General features: G+C 39.0%; 1 protein-coding gene across 2 annotated transcripts in view; it reads right to left on the bottom strand.

Moving 5' to 3' along the window:
• Window positions 1-11,427: 11,427 nt before the first annotated feature.
• Window positions 11,428-23,303, bottom strand: part of LOC124799688 (protein PTHB1) — a 101,673-nt gene continuing 89,797 nt past the window's right edge. For both annotated transcript variants that reach the window (XM_047262939.1, XM_047262940.1), the window contains 3 exons: window positions 16,092-16,400; window positions 15,485-15,872; window positions 11,428-11,947 (listed from right to left, as the gene is read on the bottom strand). In XM_047262939.1, coding sequence (XP_047118895.1) covers window positions 11,790-11,947; window positions 15,485-15,872; window positions 16,092-16,400 — 855 coding nt within the window. In that variant the 3' untranslated portion in view covers window positions 11,428-11,789. The remainder of the gene's footprint in view (window positions 11,948-15,484; window positions 15,873-16,091; window positions 16,401-23,303) is intronic.

Below are 23,303 nucleotides of genomic sequence, written 5' to 3'. Positions count from 1 at the left end.
TGAAAAATGCTGGTTGTGGGTCTGACGCTGTAGGATAAAGTTGAAGAAGTCCAGCCTCCTCTGGTAGTCTTCTGGCAACAATGCTGGTACCTTCTGCATGTGAAAGGGATGGTAATGGTTTCTATGGAGTACTCGCATAACAGTAGATTGTGACATTCTGACCACAGTGGTGAGAGAACTGGTGCTTGTTGTTTGGTCCTCCACAACAGTTTATAACACTTTTTCTTTGTCATCCACACTGTATGTCAACGGTCGACCATGACCACTAAATCCTGGAGGCACTACACATGCACCATACTCCCCCAAGCACCTGTCGACAGAGTAAAACGTTTTTGCGGATGTTAAGGCACCGGCTGGGAAACCTCTCGTGATACAGTTGCCTTGCAACATCAGCTCTTCCATCTGCAAGCCTGTAGGTGAGGTGGATGTCAGCATACTCCTCGTTTGTGAAACTTGCCATGGTTCTGTAGTAACACTGTGACATGGCCGTTACCAGCTGTCAACACAGCGAGTATCAGGCAGCATGAGCAGCGCAGATGTGTTGTAAAAACTTCATACATGCCGCGGTTTTACTTCCGCCATTGACCACTCTTCCCACTTACAGGACACACATTCCCTAACATGGGACTGTACACTCCTTTACCACCGGCAACATGAGATTCACAAGTTCTGATACAATTTCACATACATTATGATGGAATTTGTTCTATCTTGTATCTTTCAAACACTGGCAGATACACATCAGCTCATTGGTGTGTCATGTGTTGTATCTATGGGTGAATGGCATGTTGTGATTGTGAGGCTCGTTGGTATCTCATCCAATGGTTAACAGGTGTTTTTGTTTTATGTACACAGTACACCGAGGAGAACAAAATTAACAATGGTGTGTCACGTGTTACGCATAGCACCGAGCGGTCTTCAACATATTTTTCCTCATTTATGACTCACCCTGGAGAAGTATCAAAAAATGGCAAGACTCATTGTACTGGAATGTTGTGTAGTTGTATATATACCGTATGTGTTCTGGCCGGAGGCAGTTCACTCCGCACTCTTGTATGTGCAAGTGCTGAATAAAACTTTGTTATGTGAAGTTAGTGTTCGTCATTCATCTACTTACACCTTCTTCTACATGACAATTTCATTGACAGAGTTGTCCATACTGATGACGATAACTGTTATAAATGACAACCATTCACTTCACCGCTTGTATCAAATTTCACATGTGACTCATCATGCTCCAAAAGCTCACAAACAAGTTGGTAGCTAGTATTTTGGCAAGCCTATCCTGTTCTGAATAAAATTGGGATTTGGACACAAATGACTTGACATACACCTCCAGTAAGAAAAGGAAAAAAAGTGAGTTGTAACAATTATGCTGATCACTGGATGTGTCTGCCTTACCAATCAAGTAATTACAAAAAGTCTTGTCCAGGTAATGGAGGGCTTGAGCAGTGATGGATTACATGTCCACATTGTCCCAGGGGCAGCAAATCATGAAAGCATACCAACACTCTTAATGTAGAGCAACATAATACAATGTTCTTATTTCTGATTATATTTAGACTAGCAAACAAATAAAAAATGAGGATGAGCACTGGCTCCTGTGTAGATGAGTAGTGGGAGTAGGACTGTTGAATATATTTAAAAATATCAGGAATCCAATACATCAATATTTAAAAAAATATCATTGTCAGCTGTCAGTATATTGAAAAAAAATTATCAATATATTGATGGAAGAAATATCAACGTACCAGCCTATAAAAATACCAGCTGCACATTGTAAACATACTGCCAGTTTTAGAGTTGTATATTTAAATAGTGATTTATTATTAGATATTCTATGCATCAACAAGCTATCAACCTGCTTATCTCCCTCTGACCAAGAACTGAAAGGAAGACGATGCACTTCACACTTCGTGATAATCACTTTGCCAGCAATGGTAACTGCATGTAAGTGCCACAATAGAAAGTGTCCAGTGGGTCCGTTGTTTGATTTTGTCAGATATCGGACTTGTCTGGAACATTTCATGTTGACTTCCTTGTTTCTTTCCTTTTTGCAAACACCAGCAACCTAGTAGATTGCATGGTGAACTTAAACATTGCAGTTTCTGTTGGTAATGTCAAGCACCGACTACACCAGCATTTTCCCTCACATGTCTCCGCTTACCGCAAAGATAAATCTTGTCATTTAGATTTTCGTTCATCAGTTTCAGCAACTTTTTTGAAGGATGCCGATGATAAGAAATAGCACACTACTTGCATTAAAAATTGTTTTTTAATGCAAATGGTGTGCTATTTCTTCACATCATATATCTTGTTATTCCATTCACACCGCCATGTACTCCCCTCCAATAATCCTCAATTTTGCTTGATACACCATACAATTATACCTTCAGCAATAAGTGTAGAAATGCTACTGAGCAAAAGCTTTTTCCATATCAGTAAATACTGTAGCTACCTGACTGTCTTGATCCATGGCTTTCAGGATGCCACTAAGAAACATGAGGGTTTGGTTTCACATGGTCAATGTTTTTGGAAATCACACTGGCTGGCATGGAGGTGGTCATTCTGTTCAAGATACCTCATTAAGTTTGCACTCAGAATATGTTTTAAGATTCTACAACTAGATGTCAAGGATATCTTGTGGATCACTTCTGCTACTCTTCTTGCAGATGGGTGTGATCTATGCTTTCTTCCAACTACATGGCACAGTTTTTTGCTCAAGAGATCTACAACAGATTGTTGTTAAAAAAAGGGAGGGACCCTCCATCGTATACGGTCATTGTAAAGAAACTTCTAAAGAAACAGAGATTACTGCATAATAGGTGTAAAACAAAACTGAGAGCTATAGATAGAGAGATGCTGAATGAAATGTGTTTCACTGTTAAGAGAGCTGTGTGTGATGCCTTCAGTTACTAACATAGCAATCAAATGATACTTCACAAAACCTAAAGAAATTCTGGTCATATGTAAAGGCTGTTAGTGGCACCAAAGTTAGTGTCCAGTCCCTAGCGAATGAGACAAGAACTGAAATTGAGAGTAGAAAAGCAAAAGGTGAAATGCTGAACTTCATTTACACATGTTCCTTTACACAGGAGAACCCAGGAGAGCTTCCCCAGTTTTAACCCTCATGTCACTGAAAAGATAAATGAAGTAAATATTAGTGTCAGTGGTGTTGAGAAACAGCTGAAATCTTTAAAATTAAACAAAGCTCCAGGGCCTGATGGAATCCCTGTCAGATTCTGTCTTGAATTTGCAGCTGAGTTAGTCCCTCTTCTAATCATAATCTATTGTAGAGCCCTCAAACAAAAAACCATGCCCAGTTCTCGGAAAAAAAGCACTGTTCACATCTGTCTACAAGAAGAGTAGTAGATGTGATCTGCGAAACTACCTTCCAATATCACTGGCATCTTAGAACATGTTCTGAGCTCAAACATAATGAGGTATCTTGAACAGAATGAGCTCCTCAATGCCAATCATCAAGGATTCCAAAAACATTGATCATGTGAAACCCAGCTCGTGCTTTCCTCACAAGACATACTGAAAGCTTTGGATCAAGACAGTCAGATAAATGCAGTATTTCTTGATTTCTAAAAAGCATTTGACTCAGTACCACACCTATACTTATTGTCAAAAGTACAATCATATCAAGTGAAATTTGTGACTGGACTGAGGACTTTTTGGTAGGGAGGACACAGCATGTTACTTGGGTGGAGACTACTTGCCAGATGTAGAAGTAACTTCAGGTATGCCCCAGAGAAGTGTGTTGGGACCCTTGCTATTCATGTTGTATATTAATAACCTTGCAGACAACATTACCATTAATCTCAGACTTTTTGCAGATGAAGTACTATCTGAAAGAAACTGCATAAAATTCATTCAGATCTTCATAAGACTTCAAAGTGGTGCGAAGATTGGCAACTTGCTGTAAATGTTCAGAAGTGTAAAACTGTGCACTTCAAAAAATGAAAAAAATGTGTAATCCTAAGACTATGATATCAGTGAATCACTGTTGGAATCAGCCTACTCGTACGAATACCCGGGTGTAGTACTTTGTAGGGTTATGAATGGGAATGATCACATAGGCTCAGTCATGGGTATAGCAGGTGGTAGACTTTGTTTTACTGACAGAATGCTGGGGAAGTGCAATTAGTCTACAAAGAAGATTGCTTACAAATCACTCGAGTGAAAATTTCTAGAATATTGCTCAAGTGTGTTGGACCTGTACCAAATAGGACTAACAGGGGACACTGAATGTATACAGAGAAGTGCGGCACAAATGGTCACAGATTTGATCCACAGGAGAGTGTCAAAGAGATACTGAATGAAATGAACTGGAAGACTCTTGAGATAGACATAAGCCATCTCAAGAAAGTCTATTAACAAAGTTTCCAGAACTGGCTGTAAATATAACTCTAGGAATGTACTACAATCCCCTATGTATTACTCACATAGGGATTGTGAAGATAAGATAAGAACAATTACTGCATACTGAAGGCATTCAAACAATTATTCTTCCCACACTCCATATGTGAATGGAACAGGAAGAAACTCTTATAACTGGTACATACCCTCTGCCATGCACCTCACAGTGGTTTGCAGAGTATAGATGTAGATGTAGATGCAGATTTCATTTGTTTCTCTTCATCACTGACACTAATATCTATATTACTAATCTTTACATGAGTGCAAGAATTAAATTGGCACAATACCTTTGGATTTTCCTTTGTAAAAGAACTTTTGAAAATGGAGTTCAGTATTTATGCTTTTGCTTTGCAGCTCCTAGTTTCAGTTCCTTACTTGTCCTTAAGTATCTGGACACTAACTTCAGAACTCCTAACAACCTTTACATGTGACCAGAATTTCTTTGGCTTTTGTGAGAGATCTGTTGATAATATTCTACTATGGTAATCATTGAAGGTTCCATGCATCGCACTCTTGACACCCAAATTTATTTCATTCAGCACCTCTCTATCCACAGCCTATATGCTTTGTTTTATGCCTTTCATGTACTAGTCTCTGTTTCTTTGGAAGTTGCTTTACAGTGACTGTACACCATGGAGGGTCCCTCCCATCATGAACAGTTCTACAGGGTACATATCCATCCAGTGCATTGTTAACTATTCTTTTAAACGCGAGCCACAGTTCTTCCACATGATCCTCTCCAGAGATGAATGTTTCTAATTCTTTCTTGAGCTGTGGGACTAATCTCTTTTTATCTCGTTTTCTGTACATATAAATCCTTCTACTTGTTTTAGTTGCTCTTTGCACTTTGCTAATCATCATTGCCAAAACTGTGTCATGATCGCTGACACTAGTTTCAATGTGGACATCCTCAAAGAGGTCATGTTTCTTTGTTGCCATTATACCAATATATTTTTATCATAAGTGGGCTTCTGAACAACCTGCTCTGAGAGAAGACATTTAGTAATGTTTCGTAGGGTGTCTTGTTGCACCCTATACTTACAAAACTGTAATTTTCCCAGTTGATTGTTGTATGATTAAAGTTTCCTCCAATGGTGACAGTAATATAAGTAAAATTGTTTACTAGCAAACTGAGGTTTTCTTTAAAGGTTTTGGTTACGTCTAGAGATGAGTTTGGTGGTCAATAGAAGGACCCAATTATAAGTTTATGTCCATCCTTGAAAATTAGTCTTGCCCAAACAATCTCCCATGCAGCTTCAATTTCCATCTCTGTGAATTGAGTGTCTTGTCTACTGTGACAAATGCAACACACCTTCTTGCCATTTGCCTATCCTTTTCATACACACTTAAATTTTGTCTAAAAATCTCACTAGTATTGATTTTGTGTTCTAAGTAGGTCTCTGTGCCTTGTATTATGTAAGCTCCATTGCTTTTCAGGAGTGCTTCGAACTCGGGCATATCATTGCCAATGCTTTAGCAGTTAATCACAAGGATTTTAATACTTTCAGCTATAAAGGGTATTTCTTTGGGTCTTACACTAACATTTCCAGATCTCCTACAGCGATCGTTACCTGGACTGGATGAGAGTTGCCTAATCTAAAAAAAAAAAAAAAAAAAAAAAACCTTGTGTGCACTCATCACTCAGCCACCTGTGTAGCAGCCTCTGATGTATAGTGCACACCTGATCCACTTGGGGGTACCCTACAGTTCTCAACATTATGTCATAAGTCTAGGTAGTTGCAGCCTAACTTGTCACAGAAAGGCTCTGGTTGAATCCTTCTACCTGACTCAGAACCAGGGGCCCACAATGCATTCTGTGGGCAGTGCTGCAAATTGTGAGTTTCACTGAAACTCCTTCAGCAAGGCTGGTCTTCTCAAATTGTACCTGCCAGTCACTGAAATGATCTAAGTAAGACCTAGAGCCCAGATGACAGGCATGATTTGTTCCAACATGCACCACAATCTGCAGAGTGCACCTAGCGTTTCTTCATCCCTTGCTGACGTTTAACTGAAAGGTACCAGTATTCACTCCACATCTGAACTGCTGACAATTAACAGACCTCTATCCTTTGGATTTACTTCCTCTGGACACCTGTCACAGTAGGTACCAGAGGCCAGTAATGAACTACTGTGAGGTATAAACACAAATCTGAGGAACTCAAGCACGAGAATGTAGAGAAAACAGGCAGAAAGGAGAATAGAATAATGAGATGGGGTGAAACATGTTGAAAAATGTTAAGAGAGGAAAGATGAGGGCAAGGGAGTGGAACATTGGCTTAAACCAGAACAAATACAATACTATGTACCAGAAGGTTATAAATATGGAAACAGTTTTTGCAGATCTCAGTACCGTAATGGTGGTACTGTTAGCTATGTTTCAAATGAAATAGAGTTTAGAGAACTAGATCTTGGTTGGGCATGTGTAGAGAAACACTTTGAAATTACCGGGATCATATGTGATATAATGAAACTTATCATAGTATGTATCTACCATTCCCCTGACTCAGATGATAAAACTTTTTTAGATAATTTAGACAGTGTACTCTGCTACATAACGAAATGGAAACAGTATGTAACTGTAATTGGGGGAGACTTTAATTCAAGCTTTGATGTAACATGTAACAAACCCAGTGTAAATAAGTTACTGAATATGCTGAGGCAGCACAACTTCCATCATGTAAATTCAGAACCAACAAGACTACAAGTGTGCTTGGATAATGCTTTTGTCAACTGTGCTCGTGATATGTACTCCACCAAGGTAAAGGAGTTTGTTTTCTCAGACCACTCCATGTTACCAGTAAAGTTAAGACATTTTATAAAAGGAGATGAGAGCAAGGCTGGACAAAAGTTAACAAAATCTAATACCTTAATATTAACAAAATACAATCTCATAAAACTAACACACCAGTTGAGCATAACAAACTGGGACAAATTATTTCAAAACTGTGATTCCAGTGCCCAAACAGTTTATGAAACATTCCACAATTACTTAACAGGTATTTTAAAAGCCCATCTTGTTCAAAAGAAATACCATAAAACAAGAAAAGGTAAATTTTGGTACACCAAAGAACTGGAGAATCTAAAAAATAAGCTACTGCTGTTGAAGCGCCTTGCCAAAGTAAACAATTCTAATGAAATTAAGGATCTTGAAAAAATCACTAAGAAACTGTATAAGAAAGAGTTGCAATTAGCGAAACTAAGATACAACACAAATTACATAAAAAATAGTAAAAACCAATGCAAAACAGCCTGGTCAGTAATTAATACTGTTAAAGGCGAAGTCAGAAACTTCGACAAGACAGTCCCAATACCAGCAGATACATTCAATAAATATTTTGTAAGCTGTGCTGATGATATCAAAAAGCTGATCAGTAAACCCAATGTAACATAAATAGATTATCTGAAGAGAGCAAACCTAAATCATAATAGGGCCAGATCATCATTGAAACACTTCAGAGAGGTATGCCAACATGAAGTTCTTAAAATAGTCAAAGAAATGAAAAATTCATACAGTACAGATATTTTTAATATGTCAAACAATCTATTGAAAGAAATCATACATTACATTGCAGCACCATTAACGTATTCTATAAACCTGTGTCTCATAGAAGGGTTTTTTCCTGATCCTCTCAAACTATCCAAGGTAACTCCAGTCTTTAAGAAGGGTGTCAAATCAGATCCTGCAAACTACAGACCAATTTCACTAATTCCAGTACTAGGAAAAGTCTTTGAAGGCATAATATATAAGCAGATGTATGAGTACCTAGAACTAAATGGTATGTTAAGTGCATCACAGTTTGGTTACAGAAAAGGAAGGTCAGCTATACATGCCATAGAGCTCTTAGTCAGAGACATTCTAGCAGCATTTGAGGACCATGCGCACGCACAGGTAACCTTATGTGATCTGAGCAAAGCTTTTGACTGTGTTGACCACTCACTTCTGCTTTCTAAACTTGAGTACTATGGAATATGTGATAAAAGTTTAAAACTCATCAAATCATACCTCAATAAAAGGAACCAGGTGGTGAGTTCAGGAAGTCATCTGTCAAACATACTCGAGGTTCAACATGGAGTGCCACAGGGATCTAAATTGGGACCACTTCTTTTCCTTGTACACATAAATGACTTACCAGGAAATATAGATGTAAAGACATATATGTATGCAGATGACACAACTTTTCTATCTGTAAACCATGTACTTGATAACCTTGTAAGTGATATGAAATTGGCAAAAGAAAATGCAACATCATGGTTTAATGCCAATGGTCTGCTATTAAATGAGGAAAAGACCCAGAATATGTGGTTCAGTCTATCAAAGTCTACAAAAATAGAAAAACAAAAGGCAAAGTTTTTAGGTATTGTACTTGACAACAGTCTAACATGGAACTCTCATGTTGATCACATAGTGGTTAGGTTGTCAAGAGTTATATATTTGTTGAAGAGACTGATGTGTTGTGTGACATTTGAGTACGTAAGGACAGCGTACTTTGCCTTTTTTCAATCTGTTTTAAGGTATGGGTTAATACTCTGGGGAAACAGCAGAAAAATAAATGAAATTATGGTGATCCAGAAGAAAGCAATCAGAGTAATGGCTAAGGTAGATAATAGAACACATTGTAAACCATTGTTCACTAAATATAGAATTTTAACAGTAATTAATTTATATATTCTTGACAGTGTTAACTACATACTTGCTGAACTACCTAATTTAAGTGTAACAAATGAAAGACATGGCTACTATACAAGAACGTGTACTTCTCTGCTGTTGCCACAAAATAGATTAGCCAAAACTAACAATAGTCATAAGTATATGGCAATTAAAATATATAACAAATTGTCTAAAAATGGGTCAATCAAGCCTGACAAATTATTTAAAGACAATGTTCATAACTTCTTGTTAACCAATCCATTCTATTCATTAGAAGAATTTTTAGAAATGCCTAATATCAACTTAAATGTGTAAAAAATTTTTTTTTGTAAAATTAATAAGTTAAGTGAACTGACGAAGTCTATTGCATGTAACAATGCTGAATGACTAATAAAGAATCTGAATCTGAATCTGAATCTGAATCTGAATCTGAAGAGAGCAAGGGAGACAGAAGAGAGCAAGGGAATGGGAAGGAGATGGCCAAAAGTGGAAATGACATGGCTTGTGAGAACAGAAGATGTGCTGAAGGGACAGTTTCCACTTGCACAGTTCAGAGGAGCTGCTCTAGGATAGGAAGATCCAAACAGCATGGATGTCAAGCAGCTTTCGAAGTATTTGATAAATGGTTGTGCAAAATTTTCAGCAGGTGTGTGATAAATTGTGGTTAGCCAAAACTTGGTATTGGCAAGTTTGTGGACAGATGTTTGGTTATCATACCCACATAGAAAACTGGACATTAATTTCAATACAAATTTTAGATGACATGGCAGCTTTTACACATGGTCTTACCTTTGATTGGGTAGGAAATTCCTGTGACAATTGCAATAGTAGGTGTTAAATTGGTTATGGGACAAGCCCAGCACTTAAGTTGTCCACAGGAGAATGACATTAGTGGTTTAGGATTGGGAACAAGAGTGGCACTGGGATGGACCAAGAAGTTGTGTAGTTTGGGTGGGCAACAGAACACCACTTTGGAAAATGAGGGTAGGAATTTTGAGTAGGATGTCCACCACAAACATTAAGACCTTAGATACCAAACTGCTTTAGCACTTTTTATTTAGGGACAATACATTGAAGAACTTTTGGTTGTAAATATAGGCTTGCAGAGCCACAAGAGTAGTAATAATAATAATTTCATGTTGTCTTTCAATTGGATGCCACTTCAGCAACCTGCGTGTCACCAACCTACCCCATTATCCCTATTGGGGAAAGGGGGAATACAGTTTAAAGTGAAATTCAAACTATGCGTCATTCCTGTCAACTCTTCACATGGTTCAGAAGTGAAGGCTAAAAAGTAAAGGCAGACTGAAAAAAACCATGGACGAAATGGCCTTCAGCCCCATGACCTTTTGGTTTCCAGGCATGTGCTACACCATTTGGGCAATTATGCCTGATAAAAAAGGAATTAAATACATTCAAATAGCTTGTGGTAGGGTCAACAGAAATATGAGGAAAAAAATTAAAATACTAAGAAAAATTAAAATCTTGAGATATATTATATTACAGAAGAATAGACCAAGGAGGAACTTCAGGTGCAGGATTAATTGTAAACAAGAAAAGTAAAATATTGAAGAAATATGACAAAACTGTAAGGGCTGTTTTAAAAGTAAACAGAAGATATTCCATGGAAGACATTCAAGTCTATTTTGATGGTGATGTATAAGATCTCCACAAAGATTAAGAGTGATAAATGAATGTACTTTCTACCACAAAATAGCTTAAAGCACTTAAAAACAAAGGTAAAATTAAATAATGACTTTCCATTGTGTAACTGTATGTATTATAGCAGATATTATAAACATCATACATCAGTAGAATTTGCCCCAACATGGAAACATTGTTCCAGAAGAGAACAAATAGCAGATGGGCATGGCAAGACCTAAATAGAACTAAAAATTAAACTGACTATATATTTTTTTTTTAAAGAACAAAGAACTTAAGCAGGACCTGATGGCCCTAAAATATTTTCAAAATTTTAAGTAATCATAGACCAATAAAGTGAGGAGTAAAAATGAATACAAAGCTGTAAATAACTGGATCAGGTAAGAAAACAGAAACATATATTATGATAAGTTATAAAGAATAGGGAGGTATACTAGATTAAATTAGACAAGTTCAACATCTTAAAATTATATATAGATAGTGGGAAAAAGAGTAATGGAAATATGGAGATGGGCACAAGGGAGAACTAGGACATAATTCAACTTATAGAAGAGAATATCACCAAATGTTTATTAGGTCTTGTTGTATAAATTAAACTACTGTATTACAGTACAAGTTCTTTATTGTGTAAACTGATGGTTTCATACCTAATTCACCAACATTATCTGAAATTATTTGTTGAAAAGTCCTGGTGACGTATTCATATTTTCCTTCATTAATAAGGATGAACATATAAATCTCAGAAAATATAACCACAATATGCTGAAAAACTGTAGTAAACAATGAATAATAATTTTCTTGGTAGTTATGTTATGACCTTTACAGGAACATTTTGTAGTTTGTGTAATACAAATTTTGTACAGATACATATTGAATAAATTTATGACAGTGCATTCTAATAATGAATGTGCAAAAACTCATCAAATGTACAACACAGACATAATGAGTTCTGCTAATAAAAGCCCTCATATATGCATGTTTTCCCATTTTTGTCAAGCTTGATGCCATTTAGATTCTAAGTAAAGATGTTCAGTCATTTGTTGTCAATATATGGTTACCAGATATCATCATCTTCTTCAGGAGATTCTGCTGTGTGTGTTACTTTTATATTCTCTAGAGGTTCAGGTGGAAATTCGGGTGGCTTGTCTTTCTCCAGAGAAGACACCTGAAGAGTGGCAGGTTTCTTGAAGTCAGTCTTATACTGACTTCCATCTGGAAGGAACAAAAGTATGGGTGTTCAGTCTCAGAATATTATAATTGTTATTTTTTTCTACAGACCAGTTCATTTTTAAATAATAAAAATTTCACAGTCAAAGATGGAGCATTATTTGTTTCTTCCACCCCAAAAATATAATTACTTGGTATAATTAACACTTTAAAAATTAATCACTCAAAATCCAGTATGGAATAATATATATTAATTGTGATCCTCTCTGCTGGAGTATTACTACACAGTATGGGATTCTTATCAGATAGGACTGACAGAGAACATTGAAAAAGCTAGAAGAAGGGCAGCTCATTTTGTATTACCACAAAATAAGGGAGACAGTGTTCTTTTATTTAAGTGAGTTGAGTTGACAATCGTTAAATCAACAGTGTTTTTGGTTGTGGCAAAATCTTTTTATGAAAGCTCAATTACCTACTGTCTCCTCCAAATGCCAAAATATTTTCTTGCTACCTCTTACATAGCATAATAAAATAAGAGAAATCAGAGGTTACACGGAAAAATATGGGTTTTCATTTTCCCTATGTGCTAATCAAGAGTAGAATGGTCAAGAAATAGTTCAAATGTTCTTTGAACCACTCCCCCCAAATCAAAAACAAAAGTAGTTCTCTGAACCCCCCACCAAACATTTAAGTGTGAATTGCAGAGCGATCATGTAGATGTAAGACTCATGCATGATTGGGATTGCTTTCACTGCAGTTTGCCTTCTCTGGCAGTTTTGCAGCTCAAAATTGATGATACATGTACCATGGAATTAGTGTGAGAAATCCAAGGTTGTATGACTAAAAACACTATCAATACAAAGCTGCTAATGCCATGAATAGTGGGAGCATAGATGCTGCAGGATTGCCGAAACTACAATGAAGTTGGAATACTTTATTTATTATGATAATTTCATAACAATTTATTAATATGACAATATTAAGAAGCAGCACAGTTTGTTTTCATTTCTGTTGGTCTGTTCTGGTTATTTTTTTTGTTTGCCGTGGTACTGATCCAAAACTGCTACTAAAGTACTCAGTAAAATCTTCTATTAAGTAAAGCTTTCAGTGTTTCCAAAGGCATTGCTAACCACAAATGATGTCACATTTTCTGTTAGTAGTTTTTCTGAATCTCTGAATATTGAAAATACATTTTTTTCCCTTCAAGGAAGGCATCTCACAGCATATTATGAATGCAGCAGGCACTGATTATTAAACATTCTGTCACTTATGAGTTAATCAACTCTGAAGCAAAAAATATTTGCAAAACTTAACTTTGGGGCACAAAGTAGACCCTCCATGATTGTGAGAGCCTATAATTTAAAATGGATTTTTAGTTCTTTGCGCAAGTCTCATTACCGACTATGGTTTCATCACATGAGTTGACGGTGTGTGTGTGTGTGTGTGTGTGTGTGTGTGTGTGTGTGTGTGTGTGTGTCCTCACCAGACTGAAAATGCAGGGAAATACTGATCACTAGCAGCTGACACTGCTTGTGAATCAGTTCCATGTTATGGAATTTATGACAATGTGGTATGGCACAGCTGACAAATGTGATTACAAATTATATTGAATTATGAAGTGTATTGTTTCATTTGCAATGAACTGATAAACCAAACAGAACTATAAAAGCATCATTTTTTGATTTTTGGTGCTATCTTGAAAGATTAATGATAAGTATACATCAATAACATGTATGTTGAATTTTTAACATAATATTTGACCAAATAATGTCTGACTGTCTTCAGATTTAATGTGCAATCCCTATTGAAACTCATACTAAATTTTTACAAATCCACTTTTTTATAAAACTGTTCAGCTTCTATATAATACTGTCATCAATAGGAAAGGACACAATTTTGTAGGCAAATGGACCTAACTATATGATCAGCTACATTGATTGATGTTTCTATTTCTTTTCTCAGTAGTCTATATTTATTCATTAATCCAAATGCACATCCAAAAAGTTTTCTTGCTCTTAGATGTAATTTTACACACTTCTCCCATTGTCCAAACATCTGTGATGGAAGGGTTTCCTCGAGGTCTCTAACATGGAGCTTTATCTCCCAAAATGTCTGTTATCTATCCTTGAAATATTATAGGTGAAGTGGTAAGAGTTCCCTGTTAGTAAGTTTTCTTTACAATGCCTCCAAATTTGTAATTGGCATTGGGCATCAGTAATAGGTTTCAATACAATCATATAATTTTAGAACATGCTGCTAGAGGTTTTTTAAAAAAACAACAACAACAACAACAACAACAACAACAACAACAACCACATCTCCACGGATTTCAGTGACAATTTCAAACAATTGGCACTGTCAAATGAATTGAATCAAGTGGTTCCTATATAGATGCTAAGACTGTCTACTCTGCAAGTGCATGGTAGAACATATATATCATTTGATTTATTACTTAAACATTAAATCATCAACAGCTTTTCTAGTTTTGTAGTTTTGTTAGTCCAAAGACTTTCACTTACTGCAGGTGCACTGCAACACACACACACACACACAAAGAGGAAGCAACCAGAAAGACATGGTCAAATGTCAATGTAACTTTGTACAAATACACGCCATCAGCATGTATGTAAATCATCAGAGTTACAATTCTCTGTAACATTTAGAATGGATGCCATAATGCATTAGTTTAATAAAATGGAACACCTACAGCCATCCTTACAATGTTATTTGTTATATGGCTACCAGTTTTGGTGCTTCAGTGGACCATCTTGAGGCATTAACTGAAACTGACGGGGTTAACTCCAGTCGTATACATGTTTCATCAGTGGCCAACATCGGCGAACTGATTTTTGCAGGCTACCTGGAACAATGATGTTTTGTCTCCAACCATCAAGACCCAACAATGTCTTTCCTTCTCCTGACCTCAGGTTCTGGGTGACCTTTCTGAATTGTACCTCTTTTCCTGAACCTCACCAGTCCTTTTCCTTCACCCCTCTTCTTTCCCTTCAACCTTTCTGCCAGAAGGAGCCAGTGACTTTGAAAGCTAATGAACTTTAATACCTTTTACATGTGTGCTCTCCTGCCACTGCTTGGTGAGTAGATTTTTTTATCTATCCAATTACATTATATATTCAAAAATTGATTAGTTTTGTTGATTTAAGTATATATCCTGTTTGGTAAGTATATATATATATATATATATATATATATATATATATATTAAAAAAGATGCTGTGACTTACCAAACAGGAAAGCGCTGGTAGATAGACACAATAAAAAACACACAAACAAACACACAAATATCAAGCTTTCACAACCCACGGTTGCTTCATCAGGAAAGAGGGAAGGAGAGGGAAAGATGAAAGGATGTGGGTTTTAAGGGAGAGGGTAAGGAGTCATTCCAATCCCGGGAGTGGAAAGACTAACCTTAGGGGGGGGGGGGGGGGGGGGGGGGAAAGGACAGGTATACACTCGCGCGCGCGCCCACACACACACACACACACACACACACACACACACACACACATCCATCCGCAGCTGCCACCTCCTTAAAAAAAGATTGTTCCTAAGATCAAAGCATACCTGGAATGGCTGGCAGTTGTAATTTGGCTCGTCTTGTTGTCAGGAGGCCAGCAGGTGTCCCTGGTACTAAATTAGATTGCTTCTTCTCTGCAAGTTGAGAACCTCTTGGTATTGTTCCTTCATCATCTTCATTTATTTCAGTAGCCTCTGGTATAGGGCTAATTCCCACATGGAGAGTGTTTGATTCAACATTATGTTCTTTCTTCCCTGGAAGTTGACTACCTCTACAGGTTCTCTCAAAAGCCATTGAAATATGTTTTTTAACCCTTGCTATATCCTGCAATGCATCTAGAGAAATTGGTGCTGATCGCTGTTGGTCTTTCACAGATTTTGCCAGTGATGTTCGAAGTAAGTATGACACTGCTGCATCAGTTATTTCATCCCAGCCCTATAAAAAATGAAGAAGGTAACTCTTGACTGATTATTCTGAATGGGAGTTAGCATACAAATTTATATCCCAGCCATGTCAGTGATTGGAGGATCCATCAGTATAACACAAACAATTAATTATTTGCTACACAGTACACTATTGGACATAATCTTTTAAAAATGGCCATTCCAGCATTTACAACAAAGGAACAAAAGTAAAACATGTATACATACATACCTGATCATCTGAATCATTTACTGAACAGCTGAGTGCTGATTCAAGATCGGCTACATTGTTCTGTGAAGAAGGATTTTGTAACTTCAGCAGGAAAAGTAGTAGTCGTACACAACAACTAACTTGAATACTCAAATACTTCATCTTTTTTTGGTTTTCTTCCAGAAGGTCAGTAGATATTAAAATTTTTGTATATGTGTCTTTCAGAAGATTTTCCAAGTTATTCATTGGTGTCAGAATTTTATCTTTAAACTTAGTAAGAAGTCTTCGTTGAACAATTCTAAACTGAGCAGCTTTTCGTGCAAGATCTTCCTGTAATGCATAATTTTTACTATAAAGAAGGAAAGTGTCAGGAAAAAACACCACTCCTATTAAATGTAGCTATTTTACTTATTTGAATGAATAATTTTGAAAGAAACATTCACACTGGAGAGGCTACAAGCGTATGTAATAGCAGCTAATGAGAAACACAGAGTTCAAATGCAGTAAAATAATTAAAAGAAATGTAGGTCAAGCATTCTACTTTCAGTTTATACCCTGTATGTAGCTGTCAGAATAAAATACAGCCTTTATTACAATCATTTCTGTTGTAAACTCACTCTGATGTCACAGCATCACTTTAGTTTGCCATGGTAATAACAATAGTATATTTTACCTATTTGTGAACCTTATAACATATTACATTTTGTGTATTCTGTCCCTGCCGGTTGTGTGAACTAGAATCATCACCACCATCTACATTTATATGCTACAAGCCATATTATGGTGTGTGGTTGAGGCTATGTCGTGTACATTCCACTATCATTCTCCCATTTCCTCTTCTATTTAGAATTGATGAAAGGTGAGAATATTTGTCAATAAGCCTCTCCACCCCCCCATGAACCATGGACCTTGCCGTTGGTGGGGAGGCTTGCGTGCCTCAGCGATACAGATGGCCGTACCGTAGGTGCAACCACAACGGAGGGGTATCTGTTGAGAGGCCAGACAAACATGTGGTTCCTGAAGAGGGGCAGCAGCCTTTTCAGTAGTTGCAGGGGCAACAGTCTGGATGATTGACTGATCTGGCCTTGTAACATTAACCAAAACGGCCTTGCTGTGCTGGTACTGCGAACGGCTGAAAGCAAGGGGAAACTACAGCCGTAATTTTTCCCGAGGACATGCAGCTTTACTGTATAATTAAATGATGATGGCGTCCTCTTGGGTAAAATATTCCGGAGGTAAAATAGTCCCCCATTTGGATCTCCGGGCGGGGACTACTCAAGAGGACGTCGTTATCAGGAGAAAGAAAACTGGCGTTCTACGGATCGGAGCGTGGAATGTCAGATCCCTTAATCGGGCAGGTAGGTTAGAAAATTTAAAAAGGGAAATGGATAAGTTAAAGTTAGATATAGTGGGAATTAGTGAAGTTCAGTGGCAGGAGGAACAAGACTTTTGGTCAGGTGATTACAGGGTTATAAATACAAAATCAAATACGGGTAATGCAGGAGTAGGTTTAATAATGAATAAAAAAATAGGAGTGCGGGTTAGCTACTACAAACAGCATTGTGAACGCATTATTGTGGCCAAGATAGACACAAAGCCCATGCCTACTACAGTAGTACAAGTTTATATGCCAACTAGCTCTGCAGATGATGAAGAAATAGATGAAATGTATGACGAGATAAAAGAAATTATTCAGGTAGTGAAGGAAGACGAAAATTTAATAGTCATGGGTGACTGGAATTCGTCAGTAGGAAAAGGGAGAGAAGGAAACATAGTAGGTGAATATGGGTTTGGGGGAAGAAATGAAAGAGGAAGCCGCCTTGTAGAATTTTGCACAGAGCATAACTTAATCATAGCTAACACTTGGTTCAAGAATCATAAAAGAAGGTTGTATACCTGGAAGAATCCTGGAGATACTAAAAGGTATCAGATAGATTATATAATGGTAAGACAGAGATTTAGGAACCAGGTTTTAAATTGTAAGACATTTCCAGGGGCAGATGTGGATTCTGACCACAATCTATTGGTTATGAACTGCAGATTGAAACTGAAGAAACTGCAAAAAGGTGGGAATCTAAGGAGATGGGACCTGAATAAACTGAAAGAACCAGAGGTTGTAGAGAGTTTCAGGGAGAGCATAAGGGAACAATTGACAGTAATGGGGGAAAGAAATACAGTAGAAGAAGAATGGGTAGCTCTGAGAGATGAAGTAGTGAAGGCAGCAGACGATCAAGTAGGTAAAAAGGCGAGGGCTAGTAGAAATCCTTGGGTAACAGAAGAAATATTGAATTTAATTGATGAAAGGAGAAAATATAAAAATGCAGTAAATGAAGCAGGCAAAAAGGAATACAAACGTCTCAAAAATGAGATCGACAGGAAGTGCAAAATGGCTAAGCAGGGATGGTTAGAGGACAAATGTAAGGATGTAGAGGCTTGTCTCACTAGGGGTAAGATAGATACTGCCTACAGGAAAATTAAAGAGACCTTTGGAGAGAGGAGAACGACTTGTATGAATATCAAGAGCTCAGATGGCAACCCAGTTCTAAGCAAAGATGGGAAGGCAGAAAGGTGGAAGGAGTATATAGAGGGTTTATACAAGAGCGATGTGTTTAAGGACAATATTATGGAAATGGAAGAGCATGTAGATGAAGACGAAATGGGAGATAAGATACTGTGTGAAGAGTTTGACAGAGCACTGAAAGACCTGAGTCGAAACAAGGCCCCGGGAGTAGACAACATTCCATTAGAACTACTGATGGCCTTGGGAGAGCCAGTCATGACAGAACTCTACCATCTGGTGAGCAAGATGTATGAGACAGGTGAAATACCCTCAGACTTCAACAAGAATATAATAATTCCAATCCCAAAGAAAGCAGGTGTTGACAGATGTGAAAATTACCAAACTATCAGTTTAATAAGTCACAGCTGCAAAATACTAACGCAAATTCTTTACAGACGAATGGAAAAACTGATAGAAGCAGACCTCGGGGAAGATCAGTTTGGATTCCGTAGAAATGTTGGAACACGTGAGGCAATACTAACCTTACGACTTATCTTAGAAGAAAGATTAAGAAAAGGCAAACCTACGTTTCTAGCATTTGTAGACTTAGAGAAAGCTTTTCACAATGTTAACTGGAATACTCTCTTTCAAATTCTGAAGGTGGCAGGTATAAAATACAGGGAGCGAAAGGCTATTTACAATTTGTACAGAAATCAGATGGCAGTTATAAGAGTCGAGGGGCATGAAAGGGAAGCAGTGGTTTGGAAAGGAGTGAGACAAGGTTGTAGCCTCTCCCCGATGTTATTCAATCTGTATATTGAGCAAGCAGTAAAGGAAACAAAAGAAAAATTCGGAGTAGGTATTAAAATTCATGGAGAAGAAGTAAAAACTTTGAGGTTCGCCGATGACATTGAAATTCTGTCAGAGACAGCAAAGGACTTGGAAGAGCAGTTGAACGGAATGGATAGTGTCTTGAAAGGAGGATATAAGATGAACATCAACAAAAGCAAAATGAGGATAATGGAATGTAGTCAAATTAAATCGGGTGATGCTGAGGGAATTAGATTAGGAAATGAGACACTGAAAGTAGTAAAGGAGTTTTGCTATTTGGGGAGTAAAATCACTGATGATGGTCGAAGTAGAGAGGATATAAAATGTAGACTGGCAATGGCAAGGAAATCGTTTCTGAAGAAGAGAAATTTGTTAACATTGAGTATAGATTTAAGTGTCAGGAAGTCGTTTCTGAAAGTATTTGTATGGAGTGTAGCCATGTATGGAAGTGAAACATGGACGATAACTAGTTTGGACAAGAAGAGAATAGAAGCTTTCAAAATGTGGTGCTACAGAAGAATGCTGAAGATAAGGTGGGTAGATCACGTAACTAATGAGGAGGTATTGAATAGGATTGGGGAGAAGAGAAGTTTGTGGCACAACTTGACTAGAAGAAGGGATCGATTGGTAGGACATGTTCTGAGGCATCAAGGGATCACCAATTTAGCATTGGAGGGCAGCGTGGAGGGTAAAAATTGTGGTGTCACAGCCAGACACCACACTTGCTAGGTGGTAGCTTAAATCGACCGCGGTCCATTTAGTACATGTTGGACCCGCGTGTCGCCACTGCGTGATCGCAGACCTAGCGCCACCACAAGGCAGGTCTCGAGATACGGACGAGCACTCACCCCAGTTGTACGGACGACATTGCTAGCGACTATACGGACGAAGCCTTTTCTCTCATTTGCCAAGAGACAGTTAGAATAGCCTTCTGCTAAGTCCATGGCTACGACCTAGCAAGGCACCATTAGCCTTACATAGTTTGATAGTTATCGTATGAAATGTCTCATCAAGAACATTGTAAACCAACAAAGAATAAAAGTTAAGTATTCGAGGAGCTGCATACTTTTCTTATTAGAATCAATACTTATCCTGTTCCAGACTTCACGCCAGTCGGCGTGTGTGTACGCGTGCCTTTCTTTCGGCTACCCGTCACTGTGGACTGGCTGCCTTGTCCGTCCACATCATTGGCGACGAAGCAAACGTGTTCTTTCTAATTGCTTACATTTACTTGCGTCATGGCTTCGCCAGATGTACTGTCCGAATTTTATCGCTTGCAGAATCAGCAGACGCAGGCGTTATTGGATGCCCTTGGACAGCTCGTCCAGGGTCAACGTGCCATTCAAACCGATGCGGCAGCCGCCGCTTCATCGCTGCCGCCGCCACAACATGCAGTTGCACCGCAGACTATTGTTTCCGACAATGGCCCACAATTCATGTCCGCCGAATTTCAGTCATTCTGCCAGGCCAATGGTATTCAACATCTGACATCCGCGCCGTTTTTGCCTCAGTCATACGGTGCCGCTGAATGATTGGTCCGGACTTTCAAGTCACAGATGTTGAAGTTGAAAGAGTCGCATTCTCGGGAGGATGCGTTGTTGCTCTTTTTGTCTTCGTATCGCTCTCAGCCCCGAGATGGTCGCTCGCCGGCTGAGTTGCTCCACGGTCGTCCTCATCGAACCTTGATGTCTTTGCTGCATCCGCCACATCAGGTTCCTATGCAGCGGCAGACTTCTGCTTTTGCTCCAGGCGACGTTGTATTCTTTCGCAATTATCGAGGTTTACGGCGTTGGCTCGCAGGGCGCATTCTTCGCTGCCTCAGCCGCGCGATGTATTTGGTTTTGGGGGCCTCTGGTGAGGTACGTCGGCATCTCAATCAGCTGCGCCTCTGTCGTCGCACGGGTTCTGCCGCTCCCCGTCTGCTTTCAGCGACGGTGCCGTCCAGTCAGCGCCCTGGGGATCCATCTACTGGCTAGCCTCATCCCCAGGTGTTACCGACAATGCCTTCCAATTTGCCCCATGGTGACGCGCCTGTTCTCCAGCCGGCGCCGCCCGCAGTGGACGCTTCGCTGCAGCCGCCAAGCGCCTCCCTGGGTCCTGCGCCGCCGATCGCTTCCCGTGACCAGCTGTCCTCCGCCATGGAACTCTTGCCCGCTCTGGACCACATGACGTCATCGCGCGTCGGGTACCCCGATGCAATGGAGGTTGACCCTTCGGCCCCTCCTGTCTCTTTACGGGCGCATACACCGCATGTTGCCGTGCACCCTGGACTAGGTTTTCAGGCGTTTCCTCGCTCCCCTCGGACCGAATGGCCGGGTGCAGGTGGCACGGCCTCGCCTGTTGTTAAGCTCCCCACCTCATCGCATACGTCAACATGGGGTCCTCCCCACGGCGGACGGAAGCCTTATAACACGACCGTTCGCCGATTTGCGGGGGAGGAATGTGGTGTCACAGCCAGACACCACACTTGCTAGGTGGTAGCTTAAATCGGCCGCGGTCCATTTAGTACATGTCGGACCCGCGTGTCGCCACTGCGTGATCGCACACCTAGCGCCACCACAAGGCAGGTCTCGAGATACGGACGAGCACTCGCCCCAGTTGTACGGACGACATTGCTAGCGACTATACGGACGAAGCCTTTTCTCTCATTTGCCAAGAAACAGTTAGAATAGCCTTCTGCTAAGTCCATGGCTACGACCTAGCAAGGCACCATTAGCCTTACATAGTTTGATAGTTATCGTATGAAATGTCTCATCAAGAACGTTGTAAACCAACAAAGAATAAAAGTTAAGTATTCGAGGAGCTGCATACTTTTCTTATTAGAATCAATACTTAGCCTGTTCCAGACTTCACGCCAGTCGGCGTGTGTGTACGCGTGCCTTTCTTTCGGCTACCCGTCACTGTGGACTGGCTGCCTTGTCCGTCCACATCAAAACTCGTAGAGGGAGACCGAGAGATGAATACACTAAACAGATTCAGAAGGATGTAGGTTGCAGTAGGTACTGGGAGATGAAGAAGCTTGCACAGGATAGAGTAGCATGGCGAGCTGCATCAAACCAGTCTCAGGACTAAAGACCACAACAACAACAACAACAAGCCTCTTCAAGAGTTCAAACTTCTCTGATTTTACAGATGTGTTCATTTTTCAAGAGGTATATGGAAGGACGTTATGAGCTGCTTGTCTCTTCTTGGAAAGTGTGCTTTTAAACTGTCAAGAATAAATCTCTGAGTGATGAACACTGCTTATCTTGTAATATGTCACCTAGAACTGGATGAGCATTGCCATGAATATGATATTGAGTTGCCTAAAATATACTTTCCAAGTTTATGATTCCCAGACTGATGTTTGCTAATTTAGGATACAAAGCAAAATATGGATAAAAATATTAGAATAGAAGCTTTTGAGATGTGTTGCTACAGAAAAATACTGAAAACTAGACAGGTAGATCAAACAACTAATCAGGAAGTACTGAACTTAAATGGAGAAGAAAAAATTGTGGCATAAGGTGATTAAAAGAAGAGATTAGGAGGTAGAACACTTCCTGAGGCATCAAGAAATATGGCAATGGAAAAAAACTGTGGGGGTAAAAAAGATAGAGGGAGACTAAGGCATGAGAATGGTAAGCAGGTTAAAGAATATGGGTTCCATTAATTATGCAAATATGATGAGACTTGCACAGGATAGACTAGTGTGGAGATCTATATCAAACCAGTCTTCACACTGAAGATGACAATGATGACATCAACAACAAGGTTGAGTCTAGATCTGGCATACTTCCTGTCTCATAAGTTAATACTTAATACAACCCAATATCCAAGTTTTTGCACCTAAAATCGTGAACAGTGTGAAACAAAATGTAACTGTGATTGTATGTAACCAGTTGAAATTGTGTACTGGATTA

Source organism: Schistocerca piceifrons, chromosome 1 (genome assembly GCF_021461385.2).
Source record: "Schistocerca piceifrons isolate TAMUIC-IGC-003096 chromosome 1, iqSchPice1.1, whole genome shotgun sequence".
NCBI classification, from domain to species: domain Eukaryota; kingdom Metazoa; phylum Arthropoda; class Insecta; order Orthoptera; family Acrididae; genus Schistocerca; species Schistocerca piceifrons.
This window is presented reverse-complemented; position numbering and strand designations above follow the sequence as displayed.